Source organism: Galeopterus variegatus, unplaced genomic scaffold (genome assembly GCF_000696425.1).
Source record: "Galeopterus variegatus unplaced genomic scaffold, G_variegatus-3.0.2 Scaffold2101, whole genome shotgun sequence".
NCBI lineage: Eukaryota > Metazoa > Chordata > Mammalia > Dermoptera > Cynocephalidae > Galeopterus > Galeopterus variegatus.
In genome coordinates, this window is record NW_007728212.1 from 155,487 (window position 1) to 173,284 (window position 17,798).

At 38.9% G+C, this 17,798-nt stretch overlaps 1 protein-coding gene across 1 annotated transcript in view; it reads left to right on the forward strand.

Moving 5' to 3' along the window:
• LMO7 (LIM domain 7) overlaps positions 1-17,798 on the forward strand; it is a 208,288-nt gene that overhangs the window by 56,073 nt on the left and 134,417 nt on the right. Inside the window, exon 2 of the mRNA XM_008580452.1 lies at positions 17,158-17,228. Within this exon, the coding sequence (XP_008578674.1) occupies positions 17,158-17,228 (71 nt within the window). The remainder of the gene's footprint in view (positions 1-17,157; positions 17,229-17,798) is intronic.

The window sequence follows — 17,798 nt, forward strand, 5'->3', positions numbered from 1 at the left end:
TATGTGGGATCCGAACCCTTGGCGGGAGCGCCGCCGCGCTTCCCAAACGGCGCACTGTAGCAGTGCGCCACCGGGCCGGCCCTGAAAAAGTTTTAAAAATTTATTTTTAATTGTACATATTTGTGGGGTACAGTGTATTTTTTCAGTACATGTATATAATGTACAGTGATTCACTTGGGGTAGATCTGCTCAGCTGTTCTTGATCTGTACTAGCTCCACAGTGCCCAGACCCTAGTTCCGTGGAGTGCGTCACAAACCAACAGACACCAGCTATTTCAGGGACATTAGTCCATTTGGTGTCTCTTAATTGAGGGGGTACTGTTGTCCTTTGATATCCATGGGGGATTGGTCCCAGGACCCCTGCAGATACTAAAATCTGCAGAGGCTAAGTCCCTGATATAAAACGGTGTGGTATTTGCATATAACCTATGTATATCTTCCCATATACTTTAAGTCATCTCTAGACTACTTATAATATCTAATACAATGTAAATGCTATGTAAGTAGTTGTTATACTATATTGTTTTTATTTGTATTGTTTTTATTGTTGTATCATTATTATTATTATTATTATTATTTTCATTTTTGTCCTTTTTGTGACTGGCCGCATCATGCTCAGCCAGTGAGCGCATCGCACCGGCCATCCCTATATAGGATCCGAACCCGCGGCATTTCATTTTTGTCCTTTTTGTGACTGGCCGCATCACGCTCAGCCAGTGAGCGCATCGCACCGGCCATCCCTATATAGGATCCAAACCCGCGGCAGGAGCGCTGCTGCACTCCCAGCGCCGCACTCTCCCGAGTGCACCACGGGCTCGGCCCTGTATCATTATTTTTTATTGTTTACTTTTTTCCGAATATGTTTGATCTGCAGTTGATTGAGTCTGTGGTTGGTAGAATCCACAGACAGAGACATCCAGCTCCTCTGTATTTACACATGACCCGCAGGAATGCCACAATTCCCTAAATTATTTTGTAGTTACTTTAGGGTCCTGTGTGCTTGCTTACAACATGTTCCTTCAGGGTTATCTAGTCAAGTTTTAGCTCTTTCAAACTGGAGGTTTACTTCATTCCAATTACCAAATGGCTGTGCATTCTCAACCAGTGTCTTCCTGGAGAAGAACCTGTCTCAGAGACTTATTTAAAGGCTTCTATAGAAGTGATTATACTGGGGACCTTCGATCTTATTTTGCCTTTGGATGGTAAAAGAAAGCTTGTAGGCAGATGTGAAGCAATTCAGAAGCATCTTGTTTGCCTTAGACAAGGCAGAGGTCATACGGCCCTGTGCATACTCTGCTCATTTGGGGATTTAGAGTATGTTGTTATAGAAGCAGTAACTTTGCTGAGTTCCTCCCAGTGAGATGCTGAGAAGTGGCTTGTATGGGTTTCACTTAATAACTATAGCTGTAATTTTGGGTCAAGTGTGTGGGTAGCTGTATTATCTGGCCTTTTATTCTGTAGTACAATTAATACAATGGTCCGGAGTATCAGCTTAGGGTTCAAAAAAGTAACATTAGTATTCGTGATATGAACTATCATCATTCTCATCAGCAAAAGCACTTATTAAACAACCACACTGAGAAATGTACAAATACAGGTGAGTAAATAATGAAGGCAATTTTAAGGCTTTTGTATAGCACTGACACTTGTTCTGTTATTAGTTGCTTCTGGAATATGGCCTCACATTGTGCATCCATTAAAGAATTCATCAAAATTTCATGTCACCCGTGTGGTCTCCATTGTCTGTGGCTGCCATCTGGCTCTGCTTCAGGCTGGGGTGATAATTATTTCATGTGGTGCTCACGGTCCTCCTGCCTACCTTTACTGAATCTGTCTCCTTTCCTCTAGGTCCTCAATCTTCTGACTCCATCCTCTATTCCTGAGTGTAGGGTAGCTGTCATTATTCTCTGTTGGGGAGGAAAGTATTAGTTCATGCTGGCTTGAGGCCTTTCCTTCTCCCCTCCAGGCATTTGTTAGGTCTTTCATTTCCTGCCAGAGCTCCGAGTGTTTTTCCACAGCCTCCGTACCATCTGTCTGCTCGGGGACTCTTGTTTCTGAATCGTGGCCGAGGAGCATGGGTGGCCAGGCAGAGAGGCACCGAGGCTGGTGTGTTCTCCCACCTCCTCCTGCTTTCCACGGCTGTCTTCTGTGGATGGCAAGCAGCTCCTTGTTCCTTGTTTAAGTAAGGTCAAAATCTTTTTCCAGAATCGAGCTCTCTAACCTCTGAACCTGAATGAAAGCTTCTCTGTATTTCTTGAGCAGCAAGAAAGTACCATGTTATATGGTGGGGGAAGGCAGGAAAAAATGTGTGAAACCTTTATGGAGATTCCTGACCTCAATAATGTTTCAATCGAGGACAGAAGAGATGACCAAATAATGGTGACATGAGGCAGAATGGTGTCACTAGTGACTTAGTTGCTTGGAAAATCAATGTCACCAAAGATGTGGAGGGAGAAGGGCTCTTTCTGAGACAGTAATGTTTGGGGAAGACAGTGGAGAGATGTCATTCGAGTTGTTAAGATGGAGGAATGGAGTCTTGAGGATATTGAGTCTTGTGTGTAGGTGGATTTGTGTGTAAGAATCGAGGGGTGAAAGGCTGAAGGTAGGTAGGAAGGCCTTACAGTATAGGCTGCATGGACCTGTGGAAGGTTTGCAGCAGTGGCTTTTTTTGTGAGAAAGACTGTTTTGCTTTTGCTTTTTAAGGAATGATAGGCAGGCACTGAAGAGCAGAGTAGAGAAGCGTGAGATGAAGGGAGAGCCGTCAGTAGGAGGGTATTGAAGGGTTACGTCTACCAGAGGAGAAGCCTAGAACTGGGGTGGAGAAAATTACGTGGATTTGGAGGGACAAGGAAGGTTCATTCTGGTGTTTTGAGTCTGGGCAGCTGGGAGAATGTTGGTGTCATGATTTCAGTAGAGAAGTGAGGTGTGGTAGTTCAGTCTTGGGTGAGAGGGACAGGTCTGTTGTACACGCTGGGCTGAGGCGAGGCGAGGGTGCTCAAGGGGAAATGCTCACCTGGAGCTGTGGCTGTGAGGCTGGAGTGCAGCCTCGGGGCAGGGCCAGAGCTGTACATTTAGGACTGTCTGCTCTTGAATTTGTACCTGAATGAACAAAGTTTATAAGGCGGGAGGAAGAGCATCTAGCAGGTGAGCTCAGGAGGAATTTGAAGAGGGAGTGGTTGGCGCGTCAAACTTCATAGTTTCGAGGAGGGTGAAGTAATCATCTCTGAAGAGCTTCCAGACTAACCCATACCCTGCTGCTCCCACACGCTCTGCCACACCCAATTGCTCCCTGCTGTGGAGGCTTCTCAGTTTTGCATAAACATCCAGGCAGGGGTCTTCAGTTTATTATGGTAGGTTGTCTGTCTCTTTTAACTCCCTTCTGAACTGTACTTCTAGGCTTAGCAGAATCCAGGTATAACCTAAACTCAGAGAACCCAGATTCACGAGCTCCCTGGTGTCCTATTCGATGAGAGAAATCATTGAGAGCATTGAGAGGAATCTTAGAAGTCTTGCTCCATCAAAGTGAATTTACACGTTTGGTTTCTGACCATTTTCCATGTCAGGAATTTACTTTCTCTAAAAATACACATCATTCCATTTTGGAATTTTTTTAACCATACCATAGAAAGTTGTTCCATGTGGCGGGTCCCAAATCTATAGTTAAACATATTATATAATTTAATCTGTAAAAATTTCCACAAAAAAGTCTCAATGTGAGTGTTCCAAAACCAGTTTTGTAGAAACTCTTGTAGATTTAATAAAGGTGACAGACTAGTGGTGTTATGTCAGAGTCTTTTTCCTTTTCACCAAATGTAACTTGATATTGCGTTTTTGACTTTGAAAAGAGCTGTTTTTGTTGTATTTTTATTTGCCTAGATCTAGCCATTAAAAATAGGGGAGGACAGTGGTCCTGAAGCTAGTTTCGACCTCTGCAGTACCAAGAATATGCCAGCAGGTGGTAGCAGAGAACAGGAACTGATTTCAGGCTTGGTTTCCTTAGCCTTCCAATAAATAACCAAAGCGTTTACAACTGTGAGATGAGGTGAGGATTTAGTACAAGTTTTTTCTTATAAGGAAATAATGTTTCATAGTAACCCTAGATGCCTGTTCAAAATTTTAAAAAAGCCCTGTTGGTTGAGTCAGGCCTTAGTAGATTTCTCTTTCCACTGAGACAGTGTTTATCAGAGACCATTCTTAGTAAGATAGTAAATGTACTTCTGGAAAGGTGAACTTCTAGGTGTCAGTGTAGGCCATTTGAATCAGGATCTCTTAGAGGAAGGCCTAGAACCTGTTTTTTTTAATAGTTCCATAGGTGAGACTTCAGTACACTGCATTCTAAGTTGACAAGTGAGTGAAGGCCTAGAACCTGTTTTTTTTAATTTTTTTTAATAGTTCCATAGGTGAGACTTCAGTACACTGCATTCTAAGTTGACAAGTGAGTTCTTTTCTACAGGGCAGGCATTAGGCTAGGCCTTGAAGATACAAAGGAAAAAGCCCATGTATTCTGAACTGATGTGCCTGCTGGGGCCAGACAAGTGGTGTACATGAGACAGGGTGGGCGTAAGCCAAGGAAAAGCGTGGGGACTGTCATTCTCTTGAGAGTGTGTTCTCTGCATAGCAGCCAGTCATTAACTCAGGGGCAGCCATTTGTGGCTATGAGGTCACATATGCCCAGCATGGCCAGACCGTTTCTTTTTTAAAGAGAAGCTGGCAATCCACATCTTTGATATTTCCCACTTCAACATACTGTGTGCGCTAAACCAAACCTGACTGCAGATTGGAATCAGCCTGTGAGCTGTACTATCTCCCTTATGAACTTAGGTCAGTAGGAGAGCCAGGAATGCAAAGACACTTTTGCCATGTAGTGATATGAACGTCATGGACAGACGTGAGGAGATGGTGCAGTCGGGACAGAGTGTGCCATCCACACTGTTGCGGGACTTCCTGAAAGCGAGTTCACCAATATTTTTTGGAAAAAACAAACTCATTCATTTGTATGGGCGGTCTTCCTTCCCTTTGTCATCCTGCAAGGGAGCATGCTTATTGGTCTTTCGTATGTCTCAATACACCAGAATAGTGTTTAAAACAATTATTCTCAGTGCTTCAACTTTTGTAACCTTTAAACAAATTCCAATAAATAAAAGTAGAATGATTATATGGTCAAGGATAATTGGTCAAGGATAAACTAATAAGTAGATGCATTGTGGAGCCATCAGCATATCTACTTTTTAGATAAATAAATCAGAAACTTTGTTGAGATCTATTAAGGCCCAAGAAAGAATTTAGTAGAAACTTTGTTCTTGCAAGTTGTTTGAGGAAAACTGATTTCTTCACAGTTCTTTTGTTGGGAGTATAATTAACTCACAATAGGGAGTTAGTGGGAAGTTCTATAAGCCATTTACTATGGCCCTCTTTGTTACACCTGAAGTATGTTTTCTGCTTTGAAACCGTATAATTAAAGTGAATTACAAAAAAAGACAAACCCACTTGAGAAAACCTAGTGCTGAGGAATTGTTTTAGGTATAATGTGAAGGTACTATACTTAAAAACAGAAAGATAGATGCAAATATATAAAGTTATTATTGTATAATTTACAATAATAATTTAATATTAAATCATTATATGTATATATTATCATTTGCAACATATTGACTTTTTTATTATCCTCAAACTAAAATACTGTAAACAATTGATTTTCCTACATGATGATAGTACTTGGACACTAGAGATCTGAATCACAAAAATCTAAAGTCAGTGAAAAAACAAGTTATTTGGGCTTATATAGGAACCAAACACAAACTCATAATTTATTTATTTAAATATTAAATATTAAAATATTTCTGGGTGTGAGGTAGAGGGACTGGGAATTGCTTTGCAAATTAAGGCCTATTCCAGTGAAAATGTCTTTTTTGTGTGGGGGGCAGGCATTTAGAGTACAGGAATTACTTAAATAGAGTAACTTACATTGAACTTCTTTTGTGTATGGGGTATGAGATGGTATGAAAGAACATTTGTAACCATCTTTTTAAAAGTTATCTTTATTGAATTTGAATAAAATGCACAATTTCTAAGTGTACAGTTCAACGACTTTTTAAATAACAGATTTATTGAGATGTAATTCACATAGCAGACAATTCACATTTTGAGGTGACCAATTTATTGGTTTTTGGTATATTCACAGAATTGTTCAGCCATTACCACTATCTAATTTTAGAACATTTTTATCACTGAAAGAAACCCTGTAACTTTTAGCACCCCGTCCTCATTCTCTCCTTTCACTATCCCCTGACAACCACCTGTTTATTTACTTTGTTTTATTGGATTTGCCTATTCCGGGCATTTCATATAAATGGCACCATACAATATGTGGTCTTTTGTGTCTGGTTTCTTTCACTTTGCATAATGTTTTCAAGGTTCATTCATGTTGTAGCATGTATCAATACTTTATTCTTCTTTATTGCTCAGTAATATTCCATTGCATGGTTATACCATATTCTGTTTATTTTATTCATCAGTTGATGAACATTGGGTTTTTTCTCTTTTTGGCTAGTATGAGTAATGTTGTTATGAACCTATACAAGTTTTTGTGCGGAGATATGTTTTCGTTTAACTTGGGTATATCCTAGGAATAGAAGCGTAGCTATCTCTTTGCTTTCTAGAAATTCATTGTTGAATTGAAGGAAGGTTGACAAATGGGTACCAAAACTACATTGTTGTTGGTTTACGGTAGGAATCCATCAAGAATCATTTCAGGACTTCCTCTGTAACAGAGTATCTCAACTCCATCCTGTAATACCAGACTTACACTGGATAGTAAACTATACCATAGGTACCAAGGGTGTAACTATCATTTTGAAGTTCATATAAACTAAGTAGTGACTCTCAACTCAAATATAGACACTCTATTTCTCAAAATGAAGGTTTCCCACAGTGATGACTCTCTCTGTAATTCACAGGCAGGTAGGCAGGTAATTGTTGAGACTTGCTCATGTGTGTGAAAGACATTTCTGCAAATAACAACATCATTTGACTCTTGAGAACCCATGATTATATTAAGCATTTGAACTATATTTAAAATATCCTGATAATGGATGTTCACATCTATTTGTGCCTTGTCTGCTAGTTATTTAAAAACTCCTTGATCTTGGGGAAAAAATAGTTTGGGCACTAGACTAAGCTTTTGCTAGACTTTTTTCTCTTGAGATATTTTCCTTAGTGTCTGCAACAACATAAATTGGAGTATGAACCTATATTTATAGACAAAATGTAATTTACTCTTTAGAAGTAGTTTCTGTGATTGTTAATGGAATAAAGTATAGCTGTTAAATGAGCACATGTTTGGGTTGGCCTGTGGCTCACTTGGGAGAGTGTGGTGCTGCCAACACCAAGTCAAGGGTTAAGATCCCTTTACCCGTCATCTTTATGTAGGGGTAGAAAAAAGAAAAAAAAAAAAAAAAAGAGCACATGTTTGTGTGTGATGTTTTCAGTGAACTGAACTGGCTGCTAATAGTGCTCAGGTTGTGATGGATTTTGTATCTTGATGAAACCTTGCACATAAATTGTCAGCCCTGGAGCAAAAATAATTTGAGACTGTGCACTAAAAGTTGGTTATGGAAGGGCCGGCCCGGTGGCGCACTGGAGAGTGCGCCGCTTGGGAGTGTGGCGGCGCTCTCGCCGAGGGTTCGGATCCCATGTGGAGACCGGTTCCCGCTCACTGGCTGAGCATGGTGCGGGTGCAACACCGAGGGTTGCGATCCCTTTCAGTGAACTGAACTGGCTGCTAATAGTGCTCAGGTTGTGATGGATTTTGTATCTTGATGAAACCTTGCACATAAATTGTCAGCCCTGGAGCAAAAATAATTTGAGACTGTGCACTAAAAGTTGGTTATGGAAGGGCCGGCCCGGTGGCGCACTGGAGAGTGCGCCGCTTGGGAGTGTGGCGGCGCTCTCGCCGAGGGTTCGGATCCCATGTGGAGACCGGTTCCTGCTCACTGGCTGAGCGCGGTGCGGGCGCGACACTGAGGGTTGCGATCCCGTTGCCGGTCCCCGGTGCGGGTGCGACACTGAGGGTTGCGCCCGTTACCGGTCAGTAAAAAAGGACAAAAAGGAAAAAAAAAAAAAGTTGGTTATGGAAGAGGGAAGAGAGTTGCTTCTCCTGGTCTCGAAATGATATTTAAACTTATTCCTGGTTTTTTTTTTTTTTTTTTTTTTGCTCTCAAAATGTGATTATAGCTGACATTTGGCTTAATGGTGATTGAGTGAGAATTTTGAGTGTTTATAAAGATGGCTTTTAATTATCTGGAGATACAACCTGGAGCTTTGCATCTTGCTTTCTTTTTTCCCTCCCTTCCCTCCTGGCCGTGTGAAGACTTGTTGGCCCTTTCTCAAGAGAAGGTGAAGTAGCAGGTGCAATTTACATGGCTCATTTTGAGATGAAGGTCTTAACGGGGGCAGAGGGGCAGGAAGAATGTTTAGATTTTTGACCACTGTCAGCCTTTTGGATTCTGCTTAGAATTCAGTGATCTGTGCAGTTCTGATCACCACTATCTTAAAAGTCTGTGAGTTGGCTTTGGTTTTGCTACCAAATGATATTAGTATTGGCAAAAGTAGTCATAGTATACTGCAGAATATTATGTAGTACAATGCCAAATCTTAACAGAGGCTAGTGACTTGAGCATCATGTCCCTTAAAGGAATGTAATTTGCTGAATATGCAGCATAAGTTAACCAAGAGCATGCTGTAATTCAGAGAGTTAACCACATTTTAGAGAGATGCCTAGCTTAAAATACTATTTTGACCACACATTTCACAACAGGATTAGACTTTTAAAGAGGAATTCCCGAGAATTGCTTCATCTTGACTTTATATATTTCTGGTGCCACGCACCGTGTCAGGTGTGTGTATTGTAGGTTGTCATTAAATGATTTTTCAAATGAATGAATAAATGAGTGCTTTCTTTGTATCTGAGTTGAAATTAAGACAAATTATTTAAACAGACAGTTAAATTCTAACATATTCTTTTGCCTGGAAAAACTTTGATGTAGCAAGTCAGTAGTGGTGACAATCTTTCAACTTTGAAGGTTTCATCCAACAATATTCCCTTTTATAAAGGTGTATATCACTAGTGTGACATGTTTCCATGGACTATATGGTTTTATTCTTGAGCTATTGACAAAACTAGGATGGCTTTGCTCCTGTGCAGTAGAAGGCTTCTTTAACATGAGGGTACTTCAAAAAGTTCATGGAAAGATTCGTATTATCTTTTTATTCTTCCATGAGCTTTTTGAAATACTCTCATAAAGTGATTTCAGGAACAGGGGCAAGTTCTTCCTTCAAAACACAACCAACCCCCCTTTCTCCCCAATATACACTTGAAATGTAACCATCAGTTTCGTCTTTCTTTGTCTTGTTCTTCCTTGCAAGTGCAATTATTTATAGAAAGAGTAGAAATTTGATTTAACTGAAGTGATGAGTACGTGTAAGCCGTATTTCAGCCAGTGAGAGGTTGGGTAAGATAGTCCTGCCCTTGAGAGTATGCAGTGTAGACTGGGATAGCCAGGGCATAGGAAGTAGAAATTACATTTTAGAGTTTATTCATGACTTTCATAGACACTCTCATTTGATGCTCAATGCCCTGTTACATAGGGAACTACTTACTGACCTAGGTCTCAGCTCCAGTAAGCTTACTGTGATTGTTTCCTCATGTATAAACTGGAGGTAAGAGCTCCTGCCACATAGGGTTGCTGTGAGGATTAAGGGAGATTGTGCCCAAAGGAGACAGAGTTAGTGCTGGCTGTCATAATCTGGGTTCCTGTTTTACAGCTGAGGAAACTGAGGCCTTTAGAAGTCAGGAGACTTAATCTTCATTACCCAAGGAGTCTGGGACTCCCATCTCGGCTTCTCCCCGGGGGGGAGCACACTATGAGGGTAGTTTAGAAAGGGCAGAGCCCATCCTTTTGTGAACAACTGGCTTCTCTAACATCATGAATGACCTTTTCAGTAATTTCACTCTGGGAAAGGAAAGAGGTAGGAGATAGACATTTGTTCTGTTTAGATTATGTTCAGTTTTTACCTAATGTGTTTACTGTGTGTCATCATCTTTGCATTTATGTTCTTGGCGTGTGTAACCAATGAGATCTGTCAAAGTTATTGCATCATACATAATGATATAGACATCTCACGGAATTTATTATAAAAATTGGACTTGTTTTGTGGAGTCATGGGGATCATATAATGGTTACTTCAAAAATGAAGTTTAATGAAGGAAAGTAGAGAGGAGTGTTTTTAATTTATTGACAGCTTTAGAGACTGACAGAAAAGCCTTCCACCTCCTTGATGTGTACCTGCCTGGGGCTTCTGCCTGTGGAGACAATGCCCTATATACACAATCTCATCTTAAAGTCATTATATGAGAACACTCAGTTATCTCCTTGAATGAAAAATTAAAGCAGACTCATCTTTTGTGAATTGCTTCATGATGTGGTTCCTGTGTACCAACCACAGTGGCTTCTAATGTTAAATGTTCCTTCGTTTTGTTGTTTTTTGCATTACTTATGTCAAAATGATTGCACGAAAGCATGTGTCTTAAATATCATGATCTGGTAGCTGATCAGTCAATTAGTATGTAACTTAATTTGGAAACAGCTGTAGCCCAGTTAAAGCTCACAGCCTAGTTTTTTGTCGGGAAACATCGATTTCCACCCTCCCACCCCCCAGCCCCTTTGAAAACAAGCTCAAACAGATACTGTTTTTGCATGGTGATTTTCACAAAAATATGATAGAGCGTGCTTTTGGGATTCTAGACGACTGTTAAATGGCTGCTAAAGAGGAATTGAAAAATTTAAACGAGACGAGTGCCTGCTGACTTGCATTAGTGGGTGTTTTGCTGATAACCAGTCTGGTATGAAGTGGTCTTTGAGACGTTCCCAGAATGTTTGGGATTTAAGTCACATGGATTATGTGGTCAGAATTGGAACTGAGGTATGGAGGTTTGTGGAAACTCATCGCTTATGTTGGTGGGAAATCTTATCCAGCGAGAGGATGAAAATAAAACCATAAACAAAATAGTGAAGGGTGTAAAGATAATTCCCATTTGTTTATTAATACATTTCTTAGCAAAAGAAATGGTTTCTTTGAAATTTGTGAACTTGAAATTTATTGCTTATATACGTAGCTAATAGATATTTTCTTCCACAAATGTCTGCCTTTTCACAACTTCTTATCAAGGGCTTCTCTGGAGGCTGCAGGTGGTAAGACCGGTTTGGCAGCCGTGTTTGTGTGGAGCGTGCCCTGGGCATGCTGCTCTGCCCTTGATATGCTCTGGTGGACTAATTAAAACTTCACAGGGAGCGTCTTGCTCAAGATGCTTGGTCCTGTCACTTGGTAGCTTCCTTTCAACAGGGTGGCTGCTCAGCACACAGAGACACATGGCTGGAAGAAGCTCTAGCCTAGACTATAGTGTGCAGCCTTTTTTTCTAGAGGAGTCAAAATATTTTTATACACCATTTGTATATTGTGAGGAAGATAGGGCATATATTGCTTTCCCTTTAAAAATTAGGGGACTGTGTGGTGACTTAATCAGAGGTGTATAGTGTGAGATAGGCCCAGGATTAAACCCCAGCACTCTTGATCTAATTATTTCAGTCTCCTCTGATTATTTCAGGTGGTAATGATTTTATTTGCCTGCATTAGGAAAATATGGAAAGGAGCAAGCAAGGGAAAAAATAATTTTTCTAGAAGGATAGGTGTGGCTGTTTGACTACATAGCGATCACTACTGTTTGTGTTGACTGATAACTTAAGTGGGAAACACGCGGTCTCAGGTTCCTATGAATCACAGCCTCATTACCTAAAATATGTCACACCTTAAATAACTTGCTAATGAGTAAGGTTCAAAATTATTGAACAACTAAAGAGTAATGTGAGATTAGAACTACTAGATAAACTTTTTCTTTCAAAATTCTGGAATTTCTTTCAGAATTCTGAATTCTTAACAAAGATTGCATTCGTATTTTAAAATATGATTTTTTTAAAAAACAAACTGCCTACACTATGTTTTGAGGTCGTTAATAGATCTTTATAATTTTTGCAATGTTTTCAGGATATAGAAAATAATTTAATAGAGTTTTATGTGATAACAGTTTCTTCCATTAAATAAAGGATGTTACATCTGGCAAAACATATTTGTTTGCTAAGATGAAACTTCTTTATTATACAGATGGACAGTAACAGCTAATAATTATAAGTAACCTTTGTGAATGCTTCTGAGTCAGGCAAGTGCTAAGTGTGTCATATGCAGTATCTTATTTAATTCTCAGGGTAACCCTGTGAGATGGGCACTTTTAATCTCTAGTTCACAGATGCGAAAACTAAGAGGTTAATCTATTTGTCCAGAGTTACAGGTAGGAAGTGGCAGAACAGGGGTTCACACACACGATACTGGCCCCAGGGCCCCGACCTGGCCTCACCTGGTGGAAAGGTAGAGGTCATGTAGTGACCTCAAGAAATGTAGCTGACGCAGCCTATATAGACTGCAGATCCCTACTATAAATATGTTTTTTTTTTTTTTTTTGGTCCTGATTGATTGGTAAAGACCTCCAGTACAGTGTTGCTTGGAAGTGGCAACTGATATCTCTGTCCTATTTTAAATCTTGTGGACGAAGCATTCAGATGTTTACCATTAAATATGATGTTATATTTAAGTTATTTTGTGATATAGCTTTTATCAAGTCGAGGACATTCTCCTTAATTCTAATTTTTTATTTGTAATTTCCCTCTTTAATTCTAATTTTACTTATAGGTTTTAAAAAAGGGGTCTTAGGTGAATTTTTATGGATATAGAAATTGTTAATTAAAAATTTTACTTAGTCAAGATTTTTTGAGTTATTGAGGCTGGGGTAGCTGGTATATAAAGTATGAATGTTTTATAATGCTCATAAGAATGACCAGAGAAATTGTTAAAACATTGAAAGAGAATTTTCATTATATGAAGTTTAGAATGGCATATTTTCATTCTGTCTCTGTTGGCATGCACATGTGCACACACACACACACACACACAGAATCATGTGTTAATTCAACACATCTTTTTTTATCCAGGAAAATTAAAATTAATTGATTATTTCTGTTTGCTGCTACCTTCTATACCCTTAGCAGGATTATTTCTGAGGGCTATATTAGTCCATTTATGAATCATGTGTTAATTCAACACATCTTTTTTTATCCAGGAAAATTAAAATTAATTGATTATTTCTATTTGCTGCTACCTTCTATACCCTTAGCAGGATTATTTCTGAGGGCTATATTAGTCCATTTATGTTGCTTATAACAAAATACTTGGAACTGGGTAAGTTATAAAGAAAATGAAATTTATTGCTTACAGTTTCTGAGCCTGGGAAGTCCAAACTCCATCTGGTGGTGGCAACAGTGACGCAGTGGTCTCACATTGCAAGATGGTGGAAGCAGAGAGAGCAGAGAGAACGAGAGAGACAGATTCTCCTCTTCTTTTAAAGTCCTCAGAACCACACCCCGACCACTATTTTTAACACATTTACTACTGCACAGTCCTACAACCTAATCACCTCTTCAAGGCCCTACCTTTCAATTACCATAACAGGATTTCCCACTCTCTTTACAGTTACAGTTGGTGCTAAGTTCCTATTACATAAAACTTGGGGGACATAACTCAAGCTTCAGGGAGTTTTGGGGGGACATAATTCATTCCACTACAAAGGCATATTGCACGGTCAGATTCACTAATTTAGGTTAAGAAAATCTAAGTAGATTGGATATAATTTAATTTTTTAGTTTAGAAACACTTCAGTGTCCCATGTAGTTGAGTTACTCTCTTACTGAATGATTATTTGCAAAATGTTTAGTTTTTGGAGTCTGTTGCATGTGGATGGTTCTGTAATTTTCTACAAAGTTGAACTTTTGAGCCTCAAATTTCTTACTGGTGAAAAGGGAATAATAAGGATTATTAAATTTAAGAATTGTGTGGGTTGCATAGATACCGAGAAAAATTACCTAGCATAAAAACAGATGTTTTTCTCTTCCTTTCTTCTTTAGATATAAGAGATACAGGAAATTGAGCTACAACTCATGGATTCTGACTTCTTTTGACTGTTGCTCTTTTTATATTAATTAATTTATATATGCATTGCGCAAAACTCACCTGTGGTTATTAAAGAATATAAGCAGAAAATAGTATTAAAAATGGCTATAATTCCACCACTTAGAAATGCTTACTGTATTTTTATTCCATATTTATTTATATGATACATTCTCATAGAGTTATAAAAACTGGGGTCATACTTCATGCAATGTGTCATAAATTGCTTTTTAGGTAAGTGTTCTTTATAAGCAATTATTTTTTCATGATATGAGTTTAAATTTCATTAGTTTTCTCTCTTGAGGCTGTGTCCTAATTTAACCAATTTCATATTGCTGGGCATTCAGGATTTTCATAATTGTTGCTGTTTATTATACAGAATGCTGTAAAACAAATCTTCTGTGTCTTTGTGTGTTTGTCCTGTTATCTTAGTAAGAGACATATCACAAATTGCCTTCTAGAATGGTGGCATTTTATATTACCTTTGATAGTCTGCAGAGCATGCCAGATTCCCATGTATTCAGAGTATAAACTATTATTAAAAACCTTTGTTTAGTTTTTATAATTGTCTTTTTTATAATTATAGTATATCATTATTTAGATTTTTGGGAAATATATAAATACAAGAATAAATTAATATTTTGACATGGGAGAGTGAAATCTACTGCATATTATAATCTTGCCTTTTTGGGTGATGAACTATTCTGGATAGTTGGGTTTTCTGAATAGTTCTGTATATTCCATTATTTCTACTTTATTAAATGATATTCAGAATATAACTCAGTTTTGTCTATATGATGCAGTGATGTTTCTTTAATCATAGGTTAATTATTGGAGTGTTGTCAGAAACTTCAGGGTCAATGCATGTAATGAGGTTAAGCACATATTGCTTAGCTTCTGTCAGGTATTTGTACATCTCAAACATTACAAACTAATAAGTAGTGATATTTTCCCTGTTTCAGATGAGCAGACTGGGATTCAGAGAGGTTCCTTAACTTGCTTAAAATCACACAGCTACTAGGTAGTAAAAGTGGGATGTGAATTTACTTTTGTCTGACTTGAACCCTTTCTCTTTCCATTTCATCACTTGCTGCACTCTGTCCTCTTGATTGACCCATTCACTGCTGCAGACTTTTGCTCTTCACTGCTATCCTTGTGTCTGCAGGACAGAGCCCTTCCTCTACATCACTGCTTCTAATTTATATTGATTTGGGAATGTAATCACCAGATTGTTTCAGTAGTGGATAATTAGGTATTGGTGGCTCTGAGGGACTTTGTTGTGACTAGAGAGAGTGGACTTTGGCATCTGCTTTGTATGTTTCTGGGCCTTTTTAATGCTTATGGCTTTGGATAAGAGTTTCCTGATGAATGAGATGTGACTGTGTTTTTGGTAATTGACACGTGTGTTCACCTTGAGTTTGTTTTGGATCTTTTGGGGGAGACTTCAAAAGAGTTTGTGTTGTACAGATTATCTGTGACACACAAGGTTATTCCCAAAAGAATGTACCATTCTGTTTGGTATGTATATTGTGCTTTTAAACATTGTGTTTTACTTGTGTGGCTCTGAGTTCACTGAGGGACGAGCTGCCTGCCTTTTTTGTTTGTTTGTTTTGTTTTTAATCTCCACTCAGTATACAGGTAGTGCTGTAACAGAGACACTCAGCACATGTTTAATTCATGCAGCAATGCAGCCCTTATATAGATTAATGCTGCGTATAGGGAAGGATCTTCCACTTCCTGCGTTTGAGTGTTTCACCTCCTGGCCTTGTTGGCTCCTGTCCATATTCATAGAACCTACTTATGAGAAACTAACTTCAATTCTAAAAGTTTATTTTGTCAGTTAACAGGTATCATGTCTAGCTACAGCAGTGTTGGGCATTAAGACATCGAGGGATTCTAGGAATCCCTGGGAAGCTGGCTGCTGTGACTGAGGACAGTAGGAATGTAGTGACCATTATTTCATCAAGCCCTGTAGCTGGCCTGGCTTTAAGATTAGTGACTTTCCAATTCAAGATTCTAGAAACACATGTCTCCCTTAAGTGGCAGGGGGAGCAAGAACTTCTGTTTCCAGGTAGTGGATACATCTCTAGGGTAGCTGGTGTCACTGCTGTTGACCCCCTGCCCTCCCCCTAGCTGGGGACCCAGTCCAGGGAGTTGTTCTTGGAGCAGCCTTTTTTCCCACTCTAGCCCCCATTTGCTCTGCTACTCCTTCCCCTGTGGAATCCCTTTTCCTCTCTCAACCACCCCACCTTCTAGAGACAGAGTCTAGATGTTTTTCTAGAGGTTTCAATACAAGATCATTGGTGGTGGTAACCATATAAGCCTGCTCATACGTAATAGCCTTCAGTTGGGGACAATTTGTTTAAAATATCTACCTTCTTACTGCTCTTTCATCTCTCTGTATTAGGTCCTTTACACAAATTAGGGCCATTTCATTAATAAATTTAAGGAGAGTCATATGCTCTGCTATTTGGCTTTGTGATGAAACGAGGAATTTAAAGATGGAATTGAAATCAGTGATGTGCATGTATAGTTGGTATTTCAAGTTTATATCCTATGCTGTTTTTATTCATTCCTACCCATAGGTTTTCACCCCTAGGTTTTCTTTTTATGGAATATATAGCTTTGTGATGAAACGAGGAATTTAAAGATGGAATTGAAATCAGTGATGTGCATGTATAGTTGGTATTTCAAGTTTATATCCTATACTGTTTTTATTCATTCCTACCCATAGGTTTTCACCCCTAGGTTTTCTTTTTATGGAATATATGTTGGAAATTTAGTTTAGCTTTTAATTTTTATCATCCAATAAAATAGTTACATTATGGAAAATACTCATTGTGTTTTTCTGTGTATATTTGTTTATATTGAAATAGTTAACCTCTCTTTTTGTAACATAGAATAATACGTAATTTCCTATAAGCTTTTGGAGGTATATGAAAATCCTTCAAGTATAACATTACATGCATATTGGTTAATCTAATACTGAGTTTGACTTGTGTGGTATCCCTACTTAGGAGAAAATTAACACCCAAATCTGTCTTTCAGGCAATAACAGAGAAGAATTTTGAAACAAAGGATTTTCGAGCCTCTCTAGAAAATGGTGTTCTGTTGTGTGAGTAAGTATTTAAAGCATTTAAAAATAACTCAGAAGCAAAGGGGGTGTGTGTATGTGTATTATGAAGTGTCTTTACCTTCCCTCCTCCATGGCCACCATAGTTCCAGATATGTGTTCTTGGTCATAGGTGAGATTTGATCCCTGAAAATTGACAACCCCTACCATATGAGACAGTAGGAAGGGGTTATCAGTCTCTGTATCTAAAGTATTTAAAGTATCTAAAGTCTCTTTATCTAAATATATTGGCGCAATATATATTATTTTTAATTAGTAAACAAAGATTCCATTATTGCATGATGGGCCAGTTGGGGTGGGTGGTTGAGGAGGAAGCCTTATTACATTTCATCACCTGTCACTTATGCTGAATAGTCTTTTTTTTAAATTTTTTAATTATTTATTTATTTTTTCCTTTTTGTCTTTTTTCGTGTCCGGCAATGGATCGCAACCCTCAGTGTTGCACCCGGACCGGACCGGGACCGGCAACGGGATCGCAACCCTCGGTGTTGCTCCCACACCACGCTCAGCCAGTGAGCGGGAACCGGTCTGTATGTGGGATCCGAACCCTTGGCGG